This window comes from Carcharhinus amblyrhynchos, chromosome 4 (genome assembly GCF_965287045.1).
Source record: "Carcharhinus amblyrhynchos chromosome 4, sCarAmb.v2.hapA, whole genome shotgun sequence".
Taxonomy (NCBI): Eukaryota; Metazoa; Chordata; class Chondrichthyes; order Carcharhiniformes; family Carcharhinidae; genus Carcharhinus; species Carcharhinus amblyrhynchos.
In genome coordinates, this window is record NC_137327.1 from 18,889,125 (window position 1) to 18,911,562 (window position 22,438).

General features: G+C 41.8%; 1 protein-coding gene across 2 annotated transcripts in view; it reads right to left on the bottom strand.

Annotated features, from left to right (window-relative positions):
• The window catches only part of gan (gigaxonin), an 80,387-nt gene that overhangs the window by 42,739 nt on the left and 15,210 nt on the right, over nt 1-22,438 (bottom strand). For both annotated transcript variants that reach the window (XM_080186764.1, XM_080186765.1), the window contains 6 exons: nt 16,761-16,975; nt 15,869-15,990; nt 14,303-14,415; nt 11,276-11,425; nt 8,828-8,964; nt 3,191-3,325 (listed from right to left, as the gene is read on the bottom strand). In XM_080186764.1, the coding sequence (XP_080042890.1) occupies nt 3,191-3,325; nt 8,828-8,964; nt 11,276-11,425; nt 14,303-14,415; nt 15,869-15,990; nt 16,761-16,975 (872 nt within the window). The remainder of the gene's footprint in view (nt 1-3,190; nt 3,326-8,827; nt 8,965-11,275; nt 11,426-14,302; nt 14,416-15,868; nt 15,991-16,760; nt 16,976-22,438) is intronic.

Genomic DNA, 22,438 nt, shown 5'->3' on the forward strand with positions numbered 1-22,438 from the left:
ACCACCAAGGCATCCACTATCACCTCCGCCATTTCTTTCAGAACCCTCGGATGCATTCCATCCGGTCCTGGGGACTTGTCCACAATCAGCCCCTCCAGTCTGTCGCGCACCACCTCTCTAGTAACAGTAATGTCATTAAGACCCTCCAGTCCTACCACCTTTCCATCGCTAACACCCGGCAAATTATTCACGTCCTCCTCCGTGAAGACAGAAACAAAAAAGTTATTCAAGACCTTAGCCATATCCCCATCCCCTACCACTAGGTCCCCTTTCTCATCCGCTAAGGGACCAACGTTCACCCTAGCCAGCCTCTTCCTTTTTATATATTTATAAAAACTCTTGCTATCCTTTTTTATATTAAGCGCTAGCCCAGCTTCATAGCTTCTTCTACCCTCCTTTATCAACTTTTTTGTCAATCTTTGTTGACATTTAAACCTTTCCCAATCCTCTTCTTGCCCACTGCTCTTAGCTACTCTAAATTCCTCCGCTTTTAATTTAACACTTTCCTTCACCTCCTTCGTTATCCACGGCTTATTACCTCTCTTCCTACTGTCCTTTTTAACCATCGGAATAAATTTCTGCTGAGCACCAAGAAAGATCTCCTTAAAGATCCTCCACTGCTCCTCAGCAGACCTACCTTCCAACGCGCTCCCCCAGTCCACATTCGCCAATTCTTCTCTCATCCTACCATACTCCCCTCTATTCAAACAAAGGACACGTGTCCGGGAACCCACTTTCTCCTCCTCCATCTGCAACAGAAACTCCACCATACAATGATCACTCTCTCCAAGAGGATCCTTCACCTCAAGGTCCCTAATTCTACCCGCCTCATTACATAGCACCAGATCCAAGATAGCTCGCTCCCTCGTCGGCTCCAACACACACTGTTCCAGGAAACTATCCCGGCAGCATTCCAAGAACTCCTCCTCGAGCCCACCTCGTCCAACATGGGTCGACCAATCAATATGCAGATTGAAATCCCCCATAACTACTGCCGTCCCATTCCTGCACGCCGCACTTATTTGCGCGTTAACAGCCCGCCCCACCTCCAGATCATTATTCGGGGGCCTATAGACGACACCCACCAGCGTCTTCCTCCCTTTGCTGTTCCTAATCTCCACCCACAACGATTCCACTTTCTGCTCTTTGGCTCCGATATCATCCCTTGCTACCACCTTGATGCTGTCCTTAATCAGCAGAGCTACGCCACCCCCTCTTTCCTCCTGCCTATCCTTCCTAAACACTTGATAGCCCTGTACATTCATCTCCCAGTCCCTGTCACCTTGCAGCCACGTCTCTGTAATGCTGGCGGCTTTATTGAGGCAGTGGGAAGTATAGACAAAGTCAATGGATAGGAGGCTGGATTGCTTGATGGATTGGGCTACATTCACAACCTTTTGTAGTTCCTTGTGCTCTTGAGCTGAGCAGAAGTCATACCAAGCTGTGATCCAACCAGAAAGAATGCTTTCTTTGGTGCACCTGTAAAAGTTGGTGAGAATTGTAGCAGACGTACCAAATTTCCTTAGCTTCCTAAGAAAGTAGAGACACTGGTGGGCTTTCTTAACTATAACGTTGATATGGAGGGACCAGGACAGATTGTTGGTGATCTGGACACCAAGAAACCTGAAGCACTCGACCATTCCCGCTTCGTCTCTGTTGATGTAGCTATGGTAAGAAAGCTCACAACACCAGACTAAAGTCCAACAAATTTATTCAATAGTAAACTCACAAGCTTTCGGGTTTGCCCCTTCATTAGGTAAGTCCCCAAAAGCTTGTGGGTTTACTATCAAATAAACTTGTTGGACTTGAACCCGGTGTTGACAGACTTCCTACAGTGTTTACCCCAGTCCAATGTCGGCATCTCCACATCATGATGTAGACATGGGCATGTCTTCCACTACGCTTCCTGAAGTCGATGACTATCTCCTTTGTTTTACTGACATTGAAGGAGAAATTATTGTTGTTGCACCAGTCCACCAGATTTTCTATCTCCTTCCTGTACACCATCTCATCATTTTTTGAGATCCGACGGTGGTGTCATCAGAAAATCGAGCTACAGGGGCATTTAGCCACATAGATATTGGTGTATATAGTAAGCAGCTAAGGACACAGATTGTAGGGCACTGATGTTGAGGATGATCATGGAGATGATATTGTTGCTGCCTATCCTCCCTGATTATGGTCTCTGGGTTAGGAAGTCTAGGGATCGATAGCAGAGGTAGGCGCCAAGCCCCAGACCACAGAGTTTGGAGATGAGCTTTGTCGGAATAAAGGGAAATGAATGGCTTGTTGGGACATTCCAAAGGACAGTTAAGAGTAGGCCAAGCAGGGTAATGATAGCGGATGTCCTTCCCTAATCAGATTTCTTTTCCAGTAGTTTTATGGGCACCATTACTATTACTAGCTCTTTTATTATTAGATTTATTTCATTCCTGAGTTCAAATTCCCAGCCCATGTGAGATTACTAACATAACTACAATGTTACTGTGTCCATTGAACCATTGAAATGATACAGCCTAGAAAGGACCAGTCAACCCATCATGTCCATGCCAACCCAAAGATACCCAGGTGCCCTTTCTAATCCCATTTTCCTGCACATAGCAGATCCAGGTACTTCTTAAACAAGTTTAGAGTCTCTGCCTCCACCATCAACTCAGTGAATTCCAGACACCCATCATCCATTGCATAAAACTGTTTTTCCTCATGTCCTTTCTAATCCTTCTACCACTTGGCTTAAATCTATGAACCCTGATTTTTGAACTCTCCTACAAGGAAAACAGACTCCTCCTGTCTGCTCTCTTTCTATCCCTTACAATTTTGTAATAATTATCAGAAAACAGAGGAATACATTTCTGAAAAGTTCTAAGTTGATGATAACCTATAATCATTACTGTTGGCCTTTGTACTTCACTGCTGGTTACTTTTGGATCTGTACTTGGCATCATACCTGTTGTACAAAAAAGACTTCACGCACATCAGTCATCTTCATGTCTTGAATGCAACAACATTAAGTAAATTCATAATGATGACCAATACTTTGTTTACATGCTTGAAGGAAATCAATGTCTGCATTGATTTCTTTTTCAGCTAATACGTTCATCAGGAATCATGGGCTGCGACCAAAAAGAAAAATCCCAACATTAATCTTGACTTGCAAAGGTCACTGAAGACTGCTTCCTCATTTTCTTACCTTTTGAACTGATCATGATAAAATTCTGATTTGCAGGTGACCATCTCATTGCTTTCTGCATCATGACCTTCACGGCTACGAACTCCACCGAAAACATACAGCTCCAGACCAACACCACATGCTACAGCACCAAACCTACAAAGCAAGGAAACGTCAAATTACAAGCAGCCATTTTAATTTAGTGTACCAAGGCAACATTCAAAATGCAAATATCAGCAGTCAACCCTACATTAGATTTCCTGAACCACACAAGTACAACAATTGTTAAAACTAGTGTATTTTTTTAAGTTAAGGTCCTCCATCACCATAGATACTGGGGGCATGGTGATTAGCACTGCTGCCTTATACAGCCAGGGGCCAGGGCTCGATTGCAGATTTGATGACAATGTGGAGTTTTCACATTTTCTCCGTGTCTGTCAAGAGTTTCCGCCAGGTGCTCCAGTTTCCTCCCACAGTTGAAAGATGTGTAGGTTATGTGGATTGGCTACGCTAAGCTGCCCTTGGTGTCCAAAGATGTGCAGGTTAAATGGATTTAGCCATGGTAAATGCATGGGTTACAGGGATGGAGTTGGCGGTTGGGCCTGGGTCAGGAGATCTTTCAGAGAGTTGGTGCAGACTTAATGGGCTGAATGGCCTTCTTCTGCACTGTAGGGATTCAACAGTTGTAACTTCACAATGTTGACTGCAAACAGGCCCGAAATGCATTGCGTAGTATCTTCAAGGAAGGATTTTTAATGTCTTTACATTCCCCTTCATTGCTTCTCAACAATGAAGACTAAAAAAAACTTTGCAAACCAAACATTAGAAAATGCATACTTCATTGATACAAAGCAATTTTCTTGGTTACAAATATGCCTTGCCTTATCATAAAGTGAAACAACTGAATACAATTCAACTACTGTTTAGCCATGTTAACAAAAGGAAAGCCACAGTACAGAAAATGATCAGCATTTATCACAGATTCTATTGAAATTTCCTGTGGCACTGCACATGACAATTCAGAATTTGGCCTCTGTTGCTTGTCCCTTGTCTTCAAATGGGGATGGCGGTTGGGAGTTTGGTGATGGTTTGAGTTATAAGGGGGGATTGAATAGACTGGGACTTTTTCCCCTGGAGCATAGGATGCTTAGGGGTGATCGTATAAAGGTCTATAAAATAATGAGGGGCATAGATCAGCTAGATAGTCAACACCTTTTCCCAAAGATAGGGGAATCTAAAACTAGACAGCATAGATTTAAAGTGAGGGGGAGAGATACAAAAGGGTTCAGACAGGCAATTTTTTCACACGGAGGGTGGTGAGTGTCTGGAATGAGCTGCCAGAGACAGTAGCAGAGGCGAATACAGCTTTGTCTTTTAAAAAGCAGTTCGACAATTACATGGGAAGGAATAGTGGAGCTTCAAGTTTTTAGGTGTCCAGATCACTAATGACCTGTGCCGGTCGCTCCATGCAAAAGCTCACCAATGCCTCCAATTTCTCAGGAGACTAAGGAAATTTGACATGTCTGCTACAGCTCTCACCAACTTCCACAGATGCACCATAGAAATAATCCTTTCTGGTGTATCACAGCTTAGTATAGCTCCTGCTTTGCTAAAGACTGCAAGAAACTAAAGGGTCGTGAATGAAGCCCAGTCATCATGCAAACCAGCCTCCCATCCACTGACATTGTCTACACTTCCACTGATTCAAAAGCAGCCAGCATAATTAAGGACACCACCCACCACAGACATACTCTCTTCCAACTTCTTCTGCTGGGAAAAAGATACAAAGGTCTGAGATTATGTACCAACTGATTCAAACAGCTTCCTCCCTGCTGCCATCAGACTTTTGAATAGACCTACCTCGTATTAAGTTGAATTTTCTCTAAACCATAGCTGTTACCATAACACTACATTCTGCATCTCTTCTTTCCTTCCCTGTGTACGGTATGCTTTGTCTGTATAGCGTGCAAGAAACAATACTTTTCACTGAATACTAATATATGTGATAATAATAAATCTAATCAAATCAAAAACATAGGTAAGATTGGTATAGAGGGATATGGGCCAAACACGGGTAATTGGGACTAGCTTAAAATAGTAAAAACTGTGCAGCATGGACAAGTTGGGCCAAAGGGCCTGTTTCCATACTGTAAACCTCTGACTCTATGACAGCTCTCCTACTACTTTTTACAATAGTTACCCAGAAGTTTGAAGAAGTTTTAATTCAAACTTTTTCTGAGTAACTGGTGCAACCCTGGTGGAACATCCGAAGTTTATAATTTAAAAATCGCATTTTCAGATGGTTCACAGGGCAGGGCAATTACCCAGAGGCTGCACCTCTAGACAACTGGTGTGCAAATACTTACTTGTGAAGTTCTAAAAGTTATTCCCCAGCTCATCTTTGGGATAGCTCCCAATCTGACTCTGGGGAGCTGAGAAGGCACGGCCTAACACCTTCCTGCAAGACAGCAGCATTGTAATAATGCAAGTAATTATCTCTTCATCTCTCAAATCTACTCAGAAGCCATCATTTTCACAGCCTCCAAACGTTTTACATAAATCGTGATACATGGACAGCAACTTGTGCTACAGGCATCAAGTGTAGAAATTCAGCGGACTTGTCACTGGATGTTATGCCACGTTAAATCACTTCATTTATGATATTTCAGAATTTATTTGAATCACTACACTGATATGACATTACCCAAGTACCACAACAAGTATTTTTGATCATTTAAAGTTTTTGGTCAGAATTCTTCAGCCATTGCCAATGAGGACAAAGAATTTAGTGCTGAGTCCGATCTCTGTTCGCTGCAGCAGGAACAGAGAACCTTGCTGGCGTTAACGGTCAGAGAATCCTGCCCTTTGTCTTAAAATAATTTGAATGTTTTAATAACACAATTTGATTAAAATAGCATGTTGGCTCTTTAAAGGGCAATTTGAATTATTCAAAAGTACAACAGTTCAAATTAAGTACCTAAAGGATCAAACTGTTTGCATTGCCAGAACTAAATTCAGGTACTAATGACCAAACCAAACTGGGTTTAAACTGTTTAGAACTAATGGGCTCAATGACCTTTTCTTGCTTCATATAATTCAGTACTGAAAATATGCAGTCAATGTTACAGCTGCAGTCACTGCACAGGGCAGGGAGAAAAAACACACACTTGAAATTTTTACAGTTCTCAACATAAAACTTGAAAAACAAATTTGCTGCATGGGAATTCACAATTGTGTTATTCCAATGAAACAACACCAGCATGATTGGGACAAAAGCCACAACAAACAAAAAACAGAGGGCTTAATCACTTTAACATGCTTGATTTGTATATGACGGTAAAAACAGTCTTATTTAGGGCAAATCAAATATTTACTTTAAAAATCAATTTTCACTCTTAAAATTTTTTCTAATTACTTTACTACGATGTAGTACTAAAATTTAAACCTGTAGAAATTTGTAACATGAACAGTGATAACTACATTATCATTGGAAGAGTTTTGAGAAGGGATTACTGAGAAAAATTTATATCAACATAGAAACCCTACAGTGCAGAAGGAGGCTATTCAGCCCATCGAGTCTGCACCAAGAACAATCCCATCCAGGCCCTATCCCACATATTTAATCCACTAATCCCTCTAACCTATGCATCCCAGGACATAAGAACATAAGAACATAAGAAATAGGAGCAGGAGTAGGCCATCCAGCCCTTCGAGCCTGCCCCGCCATTCAATAAGATCATGGCTGATCTGTCGCTGCTCAGTTCCACTTTCCCGCCCTCTCCCCATAACCTTTAATCCCCTCTCCTATCAAAAACCCATCAACCCGCGTCTTAAAAATATTTAGCGAGGCAGCCTCCACCACTTCAACAGGCAGAGAATTCCAGAGATTCACCACCCTTTGAGTGAAGAAGTTCCTCCTCAACTCCGTTCTAAACCGCCCCCCTTTTATCTTGAGGCTGTGCCCCCTAGTCCTATTGTCTTTTTTGAGCGGGAAGAGTCTTTCCACCTCTATCCTATCCATCCCATTCATCATCTTATACGTCTCAATGAGATCTCCTCTCATTCTTCTAAACTCTAACGAGTACAAGCCCAGTTTATTCAGCCTCTCCTCATAGCTCAACCCCCTCAACTCCGGTATCAGCCTAGTAAACCTCCTTTGCACTCCCTCCAAGGCCAAAATATCTTTGCGCAGGTGTGGCGCCCAAAAATGTACACAGTACTCCAGTTGCGGCCTCACCAATGCCCTATACAGCTGCAGCAAGACCTCCCTACTTTTATATTCAATCCCCTTCGCTATGAAGGCCAGCATCCCATTCGCCTTCCTGACCACCTGCTGCACCTGCAAGCTGGGTTTTTGCAACTCATGCACAAGGACCCCGAGGTCCCTCTGCACCGTCGCCTGCTGCAGTTTTTCGCCTCGTAAGTAATAGTCCTTCCTACCATTTTTCCTACCAAAGTGGACCACCTCACACTTGCCAACATTAAATTCCATTTGCCATTTCCTGGCCCATTCGCCCAGCCTATCTAGATCCTTCTGCAGACTCTCCATACCCTCCGCACAATTTACCGTTCCACCAATCTTGGTGTCATCAGCAAATTTCGACACTCTACACTCGGTTCCCTCCTCCAGATCATCTATATAAATGGTAAAAAGCTGAGGCCCCAGGACATCAAAGGGCAATTTAGCATGGCCAACCAACCTAACCCGCACATCTTCGGATTGTGAGAGAAAATCACAGCACCCGGAGGAAAGCCACACAGACACGGGGAAAATGTGCAAACTCCACGCAGACAGGTGACCCAACCCGGGAATTGAACCTGGGTCTCTCGAGCTATGAGGCAGCAGTGCTAACCACTGTGCCACCCACAATTTGTTAACTAAGAAGAATTGCTACTATGTGCTAATCACAATCTCTTGTCAAGTTAATATGGTTTCTTTCTATTGTTAAGCTAAATAACTCCCCTCAGCCAGTTTCCTCCAATGACATCTTACCGGCTGCTTAAACAAACATTTTCCACCTTAAAAAACTATCAAGGAAAACAGGCAGGGCATTAAATCATTAATCCATGGCAATGTTGATGTTTAAAAACTGGGTGTTGATGGTGAAACACCCTCTTTGCCGAACAGTTGTTGTGTCAGGATGAAGTGTTCAGGAAAAGTCAGTTCCTGGCAATCCCAGGTGCAGCCTCCTCCAAAAAAACACGAAGCAGCGCCAAATTATACACAGGGGGACGTTACAGCGGAATTTATAACACACTGTTGTTCAACTTTCTGCAATGCAATCATCTGTTTAGTATCAGCAATTCTTATTTTAAAATCCCACCAGAAGCAGTTAGCAAAGGATTAATACAATTGCATCGCTTTGTGCTTTGTTCTATCCAGTGACCGGTATGTGAAAGTCAATCCACCAGTGACGTTCGCAGCATTGTTTTCATTTGCTTGACATTAACAGTGAGCAAAATGCATTTGGACTGATCGGGTTTCTTCACATGAAGTTGGCCAAGATGACTTGTGGATAAAATACTGTTGTGGCTTCTCCCATTTAAAAAAAAAACAGATCATTTGAGCAGATAATCACTCATAAACCATAAATCCCTGCACAGCTGTCTTTTAAATACAACAACCAATTTACAAAAGAAGCTGATTTGCACACTAACCTTTTTTCTTTCAATGGGCAGATTGCAGTCCACTGCTGGGTCTTGGGATCATAGCACTCAACCGATTCAAACAATTTCCCATACGAACCACCACCCATTGCATAAATCTTCTTCTTCATAGCTGCATAGCAGCCAATCTGTTAGAAAACATATGGAAATGTGGAAAATTCAACCTTTCAACATCAATCCTCAATTTCAAAAACAAAGCCAACTATTTCTTCAGCGAAGCATGTCTGTGAACAAGTCCTGAAATGTTACAGTAAATTCGCAAATTTCTCTAGTGCTGCCATTGTAGTGTATGATCCTTCCATCTCTAAATCGTTGCAGGTATCAGAAAATTTTAGTATTTAAATGTGCAGTTTGTTTTTGCTCTCCTGCTTTCTTCCAGTTTTCATCCATAAACCATATGGGTGGCACAGCGTTAGGGACCACGGTTCGATTCTCCACTTGGATCACTGACTGTGTGGAGTTTGCACGTTCTCCTCAAGTCTGCATGGGATTTCACCGGGTGCTCCGGTTTCCTCCCAAATTCCGAAAGACATGCTGGCCATGCTAAATCCTCCCTCAGTGTGTCCAAGTACAAAATCTGGGCCAATGTGTTGTATCAGAGTTGAAACATATCTGGTTTCACCTAGTCTGCACAGGTGCTCTTCCAACAGACAGTGAAGACTGAGGAGCAATGGGGGCCATTGTTATTTTTCCCCTCCCTAATCAATGGGTGGCACATTGATTATCACTGCTGCCTCACAGCTCCAGGAACCTGGATTCGAGGCTGGCCTTAGGCCACTGAGTATGGAGTTAACACATTCTTCCTATGTCTGCGTGGGTTTCCTCCCACAGTCCAAAGACGTGCAGCTTAGGTGGATTGGCCGTGCTAAATTGATCCTTTAGTGCCTCAAGATACGAAGGTTAAAGGGATTAGTGAGACAAATACATGGGGTTAGGGGGATGGGGCAGAGGACCTGGGTAAGATATTCTGTCCGCGAGGATAATCTGTCCATGAGTTGATACAGACTCAATGGGCGAATGGCTTCTTCTGCACTGTAGAAATTTTACGATTCTAAGAACTGTGAATGCTAATTGTAACCTTCAGACATAAACATGGTTTATATAAGAGTATTGATGTTTTTACGTTACTTTTGTTTAAGCAATGTAGACAGAATTGGTTTAAATGTTGTCATAAAGCCTGTCTTTTCTATTAAATGACGCTGCCAACATTAGAGGAGAATGAACTTCACCATAAAATAAGCACGTATAACAATATAAGCTAGGTGGAGAAATACTAAGCTTAATTAATTAAGACTGAAATACACAAAGGCTTTTAAAACATAGGATTTTCACAATAGGGGGCAGTAGAAAGGCAATACAAATGTGCAACAAATGCTGCTATGAGGACCTGCATCAAAAGTTAGTTTCAACGAACTATGGCTCAGGGAAAAGCAATCATAGAAAAATCATGAATTTAACTGGTTAATGGGGACAGGCATCAGCCGTCAATCAGTTCAAACAACTAAAATGATCAGAGAACTCATCCTATGGTGTGATCAGGCTTGTAGAAATCAACTTGACAGTCCTCATTATATTCACTAATGAATTTTGAATGGAGGCCATTATTCTGCATGGTTGGTTAGGGTGCTAATAAAATATTTTGTCAATAATAAATGGTACGCATTATTGTACACACTACCGTTTAATGTGTAAAAGGGCTTATCCAATAGTTTAAGTGCACAGACAGACTGAACTTGAAACACTCCCAAGTCACTAAATAAAGGGTCGGTCAAAATGGTCCTGAAGTTTATATTGTTTAACACAATAACCCAGTTGTAATGAGATGGACCACTGTATATTTACCATCCTTAGCAAATGTCATTAGGGCTAGTTGTATTGCAAGTACTGGTGATGTAGCGTCAGCAAATGGAAATCAATCTGCCGGCCCTGTAATGTGCTCTGGTTAGGAATGAACCTTTAAATGCGCTTGCTTCCATTCAATTACAAAGCTAACTAACTCTGAAGTGCTGGTTGAAATGTCCTATTTTTATACATTCTATTACTTATACAGTTGGCAATGCACCAAAGTTCTATATTTTTTGCAGAAAAACAGTACCCAGTAATATGGTTAAAACTAAGCAATTACTGAGCATTTTACAAGTCTGTAGCTTCTCCCTGTATCTGCGCAGATTTCCTCAGAGTGCTCTGTTTCCTCCCATAGTCTGAAAGACGTGCTGGTTAGGTGCATTGGCCGGGCTAAATGTGCCCAAACAGGCATCAGTGCGGCGAGTAGCGGATTTTCACAGTAATTTCATTGCAGTGTTAATGTAAGCATACTTGTAAAACTAATTCATAAATAAACATAAAAATCAACTACCACCACACTGTGACTGCACTGTCAGCAGACTGTAGCAAAGGTATCAGCACTTCTCTCTATATAGCAAAATTAATGACACTCACCTTTCGAACCATGGTCATATTAGGTTGTTTGGTCCATGTCTTAGTGTGAATATCATAGGCCTCCATTGATAGCAGTTCCTTTTCACCATCTTCACCACCCAGAATATAAAGTACGCCATCTATTGCCACAATTCCAAAATTGTGTCTGGCCTGAAAATACATATACATGATTAAAACTGAATAATCTGTCTTAGCATTACCATTCAGGTGGAAGGTGGATCTGCATAACAGAAAGTATACTAAAAATGACCATTTTTTTGCTGGACATTTTGCAATGTTAAAAGTGCTATTAAAATGCAACTCGTCTTGACCAAAAATCCAAATATGAAAATGATCATTTGGAAATGATTTTCAATAGTTTGAATGCTGAGGAGTTAAACACCCCCAAATGCAACAGGCAACTTGTAGATCCACCTGCAGCTTGCATCTGGACCTCAACTGGGTGACTTAGGAGCAGGAATCGATAGGGATGGCTGAGTGGTATGGGTGAATGACAGTGGCTCATCTTCTAATGAATGGGAGTTTGGAAGATCACTAATTTTCAGTGCAACTCTACTGAATATTTACAAAAAATTATCTTGTTGGCTGTGAGCTAACATGCATTCCCTTTATGGATCATGCGTACAATCACATTTCAGCCTGGCTTTCAGAAGAATAGCTACCACAGGCAAAGTTGTCTCAGGGTAACCCAATTTTGCAGTGGGGGTTTCAAACAGAGATATGCAGTTGCTACAGTCCTTTTTGGACTTTACCAATATGATGGACACAATGACACAATGTGTTCCCTGTCCACCATATTAGAGGCTCAGGAGGCTAAAAGAGGCACCATTGCTGGTTTGGCCAAATCTCAAATTTGAAAAGTTGTATATTAACAAAGACCAACTTGTCAATTTTGTTAACCTTGCCAGACATCTCCGCGATAGTACAGGGCTCAGCCCTGCTGCCTCACCCCGTCAGGGACCCGGGTTCAATTCTGGCCTTGGGCGACCGTGCGCAGTTTGCATACTCGCCTTGTATCTGTGCGAATTTCCTCTGGGTGCTGCAGTTTCCTCCCACTGTCCAAAGAGGTGCAGGTTTGATGGATTAGCAAAATTACTCCTTAGCATTCCAAGATGTGTAGTTAGGGAGATTAGTGAAGTAAATGTGTGGGGTGATAGGGATAGGCCTGAGTAAGATGCTCTGTTGCTCAGTGATGATGATTGCACAACGTTCAGCATCATTCATGACTCCTCAGATACTGACGCAGTATATGTCCAAATATAGCAAGACCTGGAAAATATCCAGGCTGAAATGGGCAAGTAATATTCGTGTCACGCAAGTGTCAAGCAATGACAATCGTCAACAAAAGAGAACCTAACCATTGCCCTTGACATTATCGTGGTGGAGGGAGGGGTATCATTGACCAAAAACTTAACTGGACCCACTGTGGCTATAACAGCATGTGAGATGTTCGGAATCTAAAGGGAGTATTTCATCTCTGGATGGATGCAGCTCCTACATCACAGAAGCAGCTGAACATTATCCTGGACAAAACAGCCTATTTAATTGGCACCCAATCCATAAACATTCACTCCCTTCATACCAACACATAATAGCCATAATGTGTATCATTTTTAAGATGTTTTACAGGAACTCACCAAGGCTCCTTCAACAGCATCTTCCAAACCTGCAAACACCATCATCTAGAAAGTCAGGGCAAATCCATAGGAATACTACCACCTGGAAGTTTCCCTCCAAGCCAATAATTCTCCTGACTTGGAAATATTCCTTCACTGCTGCTGGGTCAAAAATCCTGGAACTCCCTTTCTAACAGCACTGTGGGTGTACCTATATCACATGGACTACAGCAGTTCAAGAAGGCAGCTCACCAGTCTCACTCTCAAGGGCAATTAGGGATGGGCAATAAAAGGTGGTTTAGCCAGTGACACCCACATACTGTGAATGAATAAATAAAATACTAGAACACTCATATTCACCTAACTACAACTAGCACAAATACAGTATGTAAAAAAAATACAACTAGCCCAATGGACAATTTCATTTTTCCCTCCCTTCTGCTTTCTTTCACAATTAATGCCGCGCGGTGGGGGGGTGGTGGTGGTGGTGGTGGAATGTTTTCTCTGAAAACCATAAGTCGTACACCCACTCTGAACAACACTTAGTGTCTTTCCAATTGTAGAGGCCACTGTGCCCATGGTAGCACCCCTCCATACCTTCATAGTATGGATCTCTGCTGTCTCTCTTCCCTCAGTTCTGACGAAGGATCATTTAGACTTGAAACATTGGCTCTACTCTCTCTCCACAGACGCTGTATATCCATGGTTAACATTGCCAAAGGGCAGCATTTGTATGAGAAAAAAGAAGGAGGGGGTGCGAATTTCCTCTGGGTGCTGCAGTTTCCTCCCACTGTCCAAAGAGGTGCAGGTTTGATGGATTAGCAAAATTACTCTTTAGCATTCCAAGATGTGTAGTTAGGGAGATTAGTGAAGTAAATGTGTGGGGTTATAGGGATAGGCCTGAGTAAGATGCTCTGTTGGACAGTGATGATGATTGCGATCAGGGGGTGTTTGCGATTCAAGGTCAGAGAACAGAACTGGGGAGGGATGCTCTGGCTACGCTAAGCAATCCCATTCATCAGTATTCAGGAGAACTGGCAGATGACATCAATGGCTGACAAAGTCAAAAACTGTAGAGAGGCCAAGGTGGGCAGGAAAGTGGAACACACCAAGGTCACACAGAACATCCTTCTCATTTCGTTAGAATTGTTTCGCTGATGTGGGGTGGGGGGAATTGACACCAACTGGATAAAAACATTAACTGTTATATTCAGAATAAAGAAATTCAGATGTCGGACATTGTAGAATTGCCAAATTTACTCCAGGGTCATTAAAAAAAAAACTATTTTGCAAAACTGGCACAGCTCAAACACAATTTTTAATTAGATTAATAATTTAATCAAGGAAGTAACATCGAACGTAATTCAGTGAATCATGAGCTTGGACGATTTTAAACTTTGCAGACACTTACCTCATTCATTGGAGGGATGGGAGTCCAGCAGTTAGTATCGGAGTCATATTTCTCTCCTGAACTTAATGTCACTTTGTCTGAACCCTGGCCACCCAGCACAAAGAGGAACCCCTCTACAGGGAAAGAGAGAAAAACATACTCTTCAGTATTCTGACTCTTACTTGAAACAGCATCGTCACTATTCTATAATGATTCTCTGCCTCTCAGAAAGACATGTAAATTGAAAAAGTCAAACCATAGGCACTTAGAGAATACTGCTTGAAATATTGCTTTATCAATGGGTAGGAAACTCTACTTGAATTGAAAGAAAGACAATTAAGTGGGGCTGTGGGGGAAAGTAGCGTGGAAATGTTTATTAAAATTCCAGCCGCTCACGTCCCGCTGCTGCAAGCAAGCGAGGATGGAGAATTTGGTGCTCAGCCAAATCTCCGTTCACTGCAGCGGGATCAGAACATCCAGCCAGCAGGAGCGGCTGGAGAATTCCGGTTATTATTCAGACTTTTGTGTCAAGGATTTTGTGGAGGCTGTTATTGTTTTAATTTTTTTGAAGTACCTTTTATACATTTCATTATCCAAATCAAAAAGGCCCAAAGAAACCCTATCACAAATGGGAAAATAACCAAAACTGGCCAAAGCCACTCTTACAGAAAAAAAAAATCGACTTTGTGTTGAGTAACACAGTTCAATTGCTGGCAAGAATACAACAGTAATTTTGACAGCATGCATCAATGGCCCAGCCAACTTCCAGCCTGTGTAGTAGTTACTTAGATCTGCTAACAGTTTTATAAAGTGGTTTCAAGGAGTATTTCTTGGGTGTTCAAATCAACTAATCCAAAACTTACACTTGTAACGTGTTGTTAGATGACAATCTCTGAAAGTGGCTAAGGATGGAGTGTTTTCTTTTGGCTCATGTTAAGGAAAAGCACTAACTTTAAGTTATTGTAGTAGCTACAAACAAATAGTTGTCTGTTGAACTCAAATGATGCATGTAACATGCAAAACTACAGGAAGCTTATTAGCAACCACAATTCTTTTGATTCGATTTATTATCGTCACATGTATTAACATGCACAAGAAACAATACTTTACAGTGTGCTTTACAGACAAAGCATACCATTCGTAGGAGAAGGAAATGAGAGAGTGCAGAATGTAGTGTTACAGTCATAGCTAGGGTGTAGAGAAAGGAGTTTAAAAGTGTTAGAATAAAGTTTTAGAAGCAAAGAACAAGAGTAAATGATAAAATTAGAAGGTATGCTGGGCACAGCTTGCAAGAAGTCGCCTCACTCCAGTGCCATCTTGAGACAAAAATTCAATTATAATTTTTAAAATTCTTAATGATCTGCTTATTTAACAGTTCGAATGCAAAACCCATGAAAAGACTCAGTGTATTTCAGCCATGCACTGTATTTTTATTGATACAGAAATATGTAAAATGATAATGGAAATAGGCAAGTCAGAGTGGGTCTTCTCAAATACATCATTCATTAGCAAATGGTGTCAACTGTATCAGATCCAATGCTTGTTAGACATTTCCTATGGTAAGCTATAAACTATCCACATTCTTACCTGCTGACAATATTCCATGGTTAATGCGTGGAATACTCATTGGGGCCAATTCAATCCAAAGTTGTCGATTGCGGTCATATAACGGACACATGCACCGCATCACAGCTGTAGGCTTTCGCATACTAAAGGATAATGAAGCACTGATAAATATATGTAGATATTTCTACCCTCCGAAATACGTGTTTCTTTTTACACAAAGGCTTGTTAGGAGATGGCATGAGGCATGCCAACCAAAAACAATGGTGGAAGCCGAACACAGGACCTTTAACGGAGAAGTGGATGAATACTTAAATGATAAACATTTAAATTTCACGAGCATAGGGCAAAAAAAAGGATAAAAGTGCAAAGCTCTTTCAGGGAACAGCAGCATTACGAATCAAATGGCCTCTCCATTGCTGTGAAATTCTATAATTCAAATGTTTAGCATGTGGTCTCCTTTGTTAACCATTTCAAACAACTCTTGCTGTACCCTTTAATTAGTAATGCATCACATAATAAATATATAGATTTATTTTTCATTCCCATTCCCCCATCTGGCTTTGCTTGAAGCGACACGCTATTTTGTTTCTGAAATGGTGAGCAGTACTTTTCTTCCTTGCTTTTGTTTTACAGTATGCCAGGACAATTCTAATTGACCCAATTTTCTCTTACCATTTATCATATTGTATGTTGCAGCCACAAACCCCCGTGTGCAACCATTTGCGGTACACCATAACGCCCTACCAAAGGTTACCACAATTTATTTATAACAATTACATTTGAACAACTGAAATTCTATTCCCATTACAAAACTTCAGGGGTTGGGGAAACAGATTTGCAAATTACACAAATATAACATTTTATTTTTGTCACAATATAGACAATTAATTTGAATCCGTTGGGCTGGACTCACCTTCTTTCTTCTCCACCCACTGTCACTATACATTCGGAATATCCTCTAGGTTTGAAGGTAGCCAGCTGAGCCTCTCCTTCTCTCTGGCTGAGGGGAATGTTGGTACACTCTTTGACAATTTCACGCACCACAGGTTCATTCAGCATTTGCTCTCTCAGGTAACTAGGATCCAGGCCATTCACCCAAACCACAGACATCACGTCTTTCATATGAACCTAAAATAATTAATTAAATCATTAAACATCTGATGTGTCACTTACCATATAATCCCTACAATGCAGGAGGAAGACATTCAGCCCAGCAAGTCTGTACCAACGCTCTGACAGACTGACTTAACCATCTTTCCCCATTCCCACCCCACCCCATCCTTGTAACACTGCACATACGCCACAGCTAATTTATCCAACCCACACATCTTGGGATATTAAGGGGCAATTTAGAACATAAGAAATAGGAGCAGGAGTAGGCCATCTAGCCCTTCGAGCCTGCCCCGCCATTCAATAAGATCATGGCTGATCTGTCGTGGCTCAGTTCTACATTCCCGCCCTCTCCCCATAACCCTTAATCCCCTCTTTTATCAAAGACCCATCAACCCGCGTCTTAAAAATATTTAGCGAGGTAGCCTCAACCACTTCAACGGGCAGAGAATTCCAGAGATTCACCACCCTTTGAGTGAAGAAGTTCTTCCTCAACTCCGTTCTAAACTGCCCCCCCTTTACCTTGAGGCTGTGCCCCCTAGTCCTACTGTCCTTTCTGAGCGGGAAGAGTCTCTCCACCTCTATCCTATCCATCCCATTCATCATCTTATACGTCTCAATGAGATCTCCCCTCATTCTTATAAACTCTAACGAGTACAAGCCTAGTTTATTCAGCCTCTCCTCATAGTTCAACCCCCTCAACTCCGGCATCAGCCTAGTAAACCTCCTCTGCACTCCCTCCAAGGCCAAAATATCCTTGCGTAAGTACGGCGCCCAAAACTGCACACAGTACTCCAGCTGCGGCCTCACCAATGCCTTATACAGCCGCAGCAAGACCTCCCTACTTTTATATCCAATCCTCCTCGCTATGAAGGCCAGCATCCCATTTGCCTTCCTGACCACCTGCAAGCTGGGTTTTTGCGACTCATGCACAAGGACCCCAAGGTCCCTCTGCACCGTCGCCTGCTGCAGTTTTTCTCCACGTAAGTAATAATCCTTCCTACCATTATTCCTACCAAAGTGGACCACCTTGCACTTGCCAACATTAAATTCCATTTGCCAGTTCCTGGCCCATTCGCCCAGCCTATCTAGATCCTTCTGTAGACTCTCCACACCCTCCGCACAATTTGCCGTTCCACCAATCTTGGTGTCATCAGCAAATTTCGACACCATACACTCGGTTCCCTCCTCCAGATCATCTATATAAATGGTAAATAGCTGAGGCCCCAGCACCGACCCCTGGGGCACTCCACTAGTCACCAACCGCCAATCCGAATAGCACCCATTGAACCCCACTCTCTGCCTCCTATTTGACAACCAATCCTCTATCCACGCTAACACCCTACCCCCAACTCCATGTCCCCTGACCTTCTGCAATAACCTCTTGTGAGGTACCTTGTCAAACGCCTTCTGAAAAATCAAGAAAGACCACATGGCCAATCCACCTAACCTGCACATCTTCGGAGTCTGGGAGGAAATCGGAGCACGAAGGAAACCCACGCAGACACAGGGAGAATATGCAGACTCCACACAGTCACTTGAGACTGGAAGTGAATCCGGTTCCCTAGTGCTGTGAAGCAGCAGTGCCAATCACTGTGTCACCTTATCTACAACTATCCAATTTCAGTAAAACGCAAAAAACAGATCATCAATTAGTCACAAAGCTTATAATCAGCAACTTTGAAAGTAACAAGCGTACAGAAAAGATTTTGACTTGGGAACGACCACCAAACAGAATGTTATAACAAGAGAAATAATTTTCAGAAGTATGGAAGAAAGGAAAAGAGCCGAGTGAAAACATTTTGAATTTCTGGGAGGAGCTGGATGTCTAACCGCATCTTGTTCAAATCTCTCTAACTCAAACTGCCTATGCAATCAGCGCCCATTGCTGGGTTTCTATCTGACCAATGTACAGTGCACTCTTCCTACAGGGACATGTTACAGGGGGATTTAGGTGCACATTGACAGGGACACAATCAGCATGGTTAGTTTGCAGAATTATCTGGAGCCTGGAGGGAGGGGTCTCAGCTTCAGGTGACCAGTCTATAATTTCAGGCTCTATTAATGACTCGGGCTGCATATTCCCCAAACTAAGTTTGCAGCACGTTGCAATCTTGCCCTATTAGACCTGATGATCAGTCCAGATTGTTCGGCAGTTTAAACTGGAAGCTATTAAACAGGACAACATGAGCAACATCCTGCCTGCGATAGAGGTTTGACTTGGTTCCAACATCTCTTTGCTAGGTGTACCATCTTAGAGCCACCTCGAATCCAAAGTGACCCCGGCCTATCCTGGTTAGAAGGGGTACTGTTGGACATTGGATACTTAACAAGTGCAGGTTTGAACTTTTGTAGGTGGATGGCAAGCACCAGGATCATGTGACAATAGATATACAAAAGGAGCATTGTTTCCTTCAATTTTGAAACTCATTTCAGCCAGAAAAGTTCACATTTCAACTACTTCCACAAACTAAAAACGTACCCATCAGTCTAAGATGACAGAACAATTCAGTAAAAAAAAACGAAGTGATACATTAATGATCTGATTTATTATTGTCACATGTATGAGCGCACAATATAAAGTATTGTTTCTTGCACGCTGTACAAACAAAGCATACCATTCACAGAGAAGGAAACGAGAGAGTGCAGAATGTAGTGTTACAGTCATCACTTGGGCATAGAGAAAGATCAACTTAATACAAAGTAGGTTCATTTAAAAGTCTGATGGCAGCAGGGAAGAAGCTGTTCTTGAGTCAGCTGATACGTGACTGTAGACTTTTGTATCGTTTTCCTGATGGAAAACAGTGGAAGAGAGAACGTCCAGGGCGCATTGGGTCCTTAATTATGCTGGCTGCTTTGCTAAGGCAGTGGAAAGTGCAGGCACAATTAATGGATGGGAGGCTGGTTTGTGTGATGGATTGGGCTACATTCACAACCTTTTGTAGTTTCTTGTGATCTTGGGCAGAGCAGGAGCTATTAAGCTGTGGTACAACCAGAAAGAATGCTTACTATGGTGTGTCTGTAAAAGCTGGCGAGAGTCGTAGCTGACACGCCAAATTTCCTTAGTCTTCTGAGAAAGTACAGCTGATTTACTTAACATTGAATGTCTATAAATGCTGTTATCAGTCAAAAATAAAAAATATCCTCTCAGCTGTATAGCTCACCGAGACTGTGAAGGCTCATTTAGAAAGAAAGATTGCTTGAACAAGCATAGCATGCTTTCCATAGGCAGCTATGGAAAGTTATATCCAAACATGAATCGTGCCACCTTCTGTACAGGACAGGAACAACAGGAAACTGGGAGATATGAAAATGACAACAGATATTGCCTGGTTTATGCCGTAAAGATATATTTACCAAAATCATCTAGAAATTAATTTTCAATCCAAGGATCAATATGCAGTTGTGAAATTCATTGTTCATTAGTTGCAGCATATGTGGCTGTGTCACTGAATCCCTTTTAGTCTAGACTGGATGAATAGCAACCCACTGTGTACTTCACTGAAGTTTTACATTGGTGCTTCCTTTTGAATTGAAACCTACTTGCATACATATACCGAGTGTAACGAAACAGAATTCAAAGAAATTACAAAATTACCAACATTTTGAACAATTATGTCCTCTTTTAATATTCACAATTGGAGTACAAAATTCAACATGTATTTTTATTATTTAGTAATATCACAATGCTGGTTAGAAAATTTTTGTACTAATAGTATAATTATCTGCAGTACCACTCCTGGTTCCTTGAAGTAATCACCTGTTTTATTATGTGCATGTTGGTAGTTGAACTGTCAGTATGTGTCAAAGAGATACCAAAAACTTGTCAGGTGCTAACTAACCATAAAAAAAATCAAGAAGTTACTGTGCAGTTGAGTAATAGATATTGGCATTCTGTCACTGTACTCAATTTGTCTAATATATTCCTCACCCTGTGCATGTGTGTGCGTAGAAGTTGTAAATTCCCAGAAATGAAAATGGCTCACCAGTCTATTCAGTGGTTGAGTCTGGAAGACTGATGAGTTGTGCTGGTGGTTAGAGTGAGGAAAGGAAGGGAAGAGGATTGAAAAGAAAACTAAATCTGCCATAAAAGACACCTAATTAATTAATGTTCAAACAGATTCAATTTCAAATATAGATCCTCTGAATACTAAAAAGCGTAGCTTTTACATTTCTGGAAGAATACACCATGTAAGACGGGTCCTGCAGGTATCCCTGCCAAATTTTGGACAACGCCTACTTGCTCACTTAAAACAATAACCGAATGCAACTAAACCCTGAGCAAACTTCAATCATATAATCGGCACATATACTTTCTCTGGAGCAGCGGAGAGAGACCTGCCAGAAGTTTACAAAATTATGACAGGCATAGGTAGGGTTGACAGTCAGAATTCTTTTCCCAGAGTTGAAATTTCCAATTCTAGGGGACAATCACTTAAGGTGGGAGGGGGAAAAAGTATAAAGGAGATGTGAGGGGCAAGTGTTTTTTATACAGAGAGTAGTGAGGGTCTTGAACGCATTGCCCGGTGCGCTGGTGCAGACAGATACGATAGGAGCATTTAAGGGGCTTTTAGATAAGAACATAAATATGTAAGAGACAGAGGGATATGGACCAAGGGCAGGCAGAGGGGATTAGTTTAATTTAGTGTCATGTTCGGCATAACACAATAAGCAATCTAATGGAGATACTCACTTCAGTGTAGTACTGATGGAATAATGCACTGTCAGAGACGATGCCTTTCAGATGGGCCATTAAGCCAAAGCTCCGTCTGCTGCCCGAGATGGATGGAAAAGGTTCCATGGCAGTATTTTGAAGAGCAGTCGAATAATCGTCCATGTCCTGGCCAATATTTACCCAATAACTATCATCACTAAAACAGATTACCTGATCACTATGACTTTACAGTTCACAGGAGATTGTGGTGTGAAAATCCATTGCCACATTGCCTATGGTATGATAAAGGATTACATTTCAGAAGTATTGCATTGATTGCAAAGTGCTTTGGGAGGTTCTGAAACGACGTCTTTATCTCTGATAAAACACGGATAACTGAATTTGTGATTTGCTGTAGTGTGTCTGAAGCCAGGAGGAAAAAATTCGACATGGCGCTGCAGTTAAGTTGCTTGTTCAACATCTTTGATATTGGACTTGTTGTTGCAACTACTGTCAGCACAAGAGAAATTACCTGAAACTGCTTTGCTGTGCTCTGTTTCTTTTTGGTTTTGACATAACCATAACCAAGATGAAGTCTACATCTCAAACACTGATATAATAAATAGTCCTGAAGTCCACTTAATGCAATTCTTAAGGACCGTCGAGAAGTCATTGAGAAATACTGATGGGGAACAATCGATAAGGTGAAAATTCACTTGTACCCAGAGACTACCATCCCATGCGGTACAATGATAGAAGTAGACAGTCTAACCATAACTCCCTTGCCCATTGCTCTGAAATGTTCCTATAATTCAAGGTTCCTTATT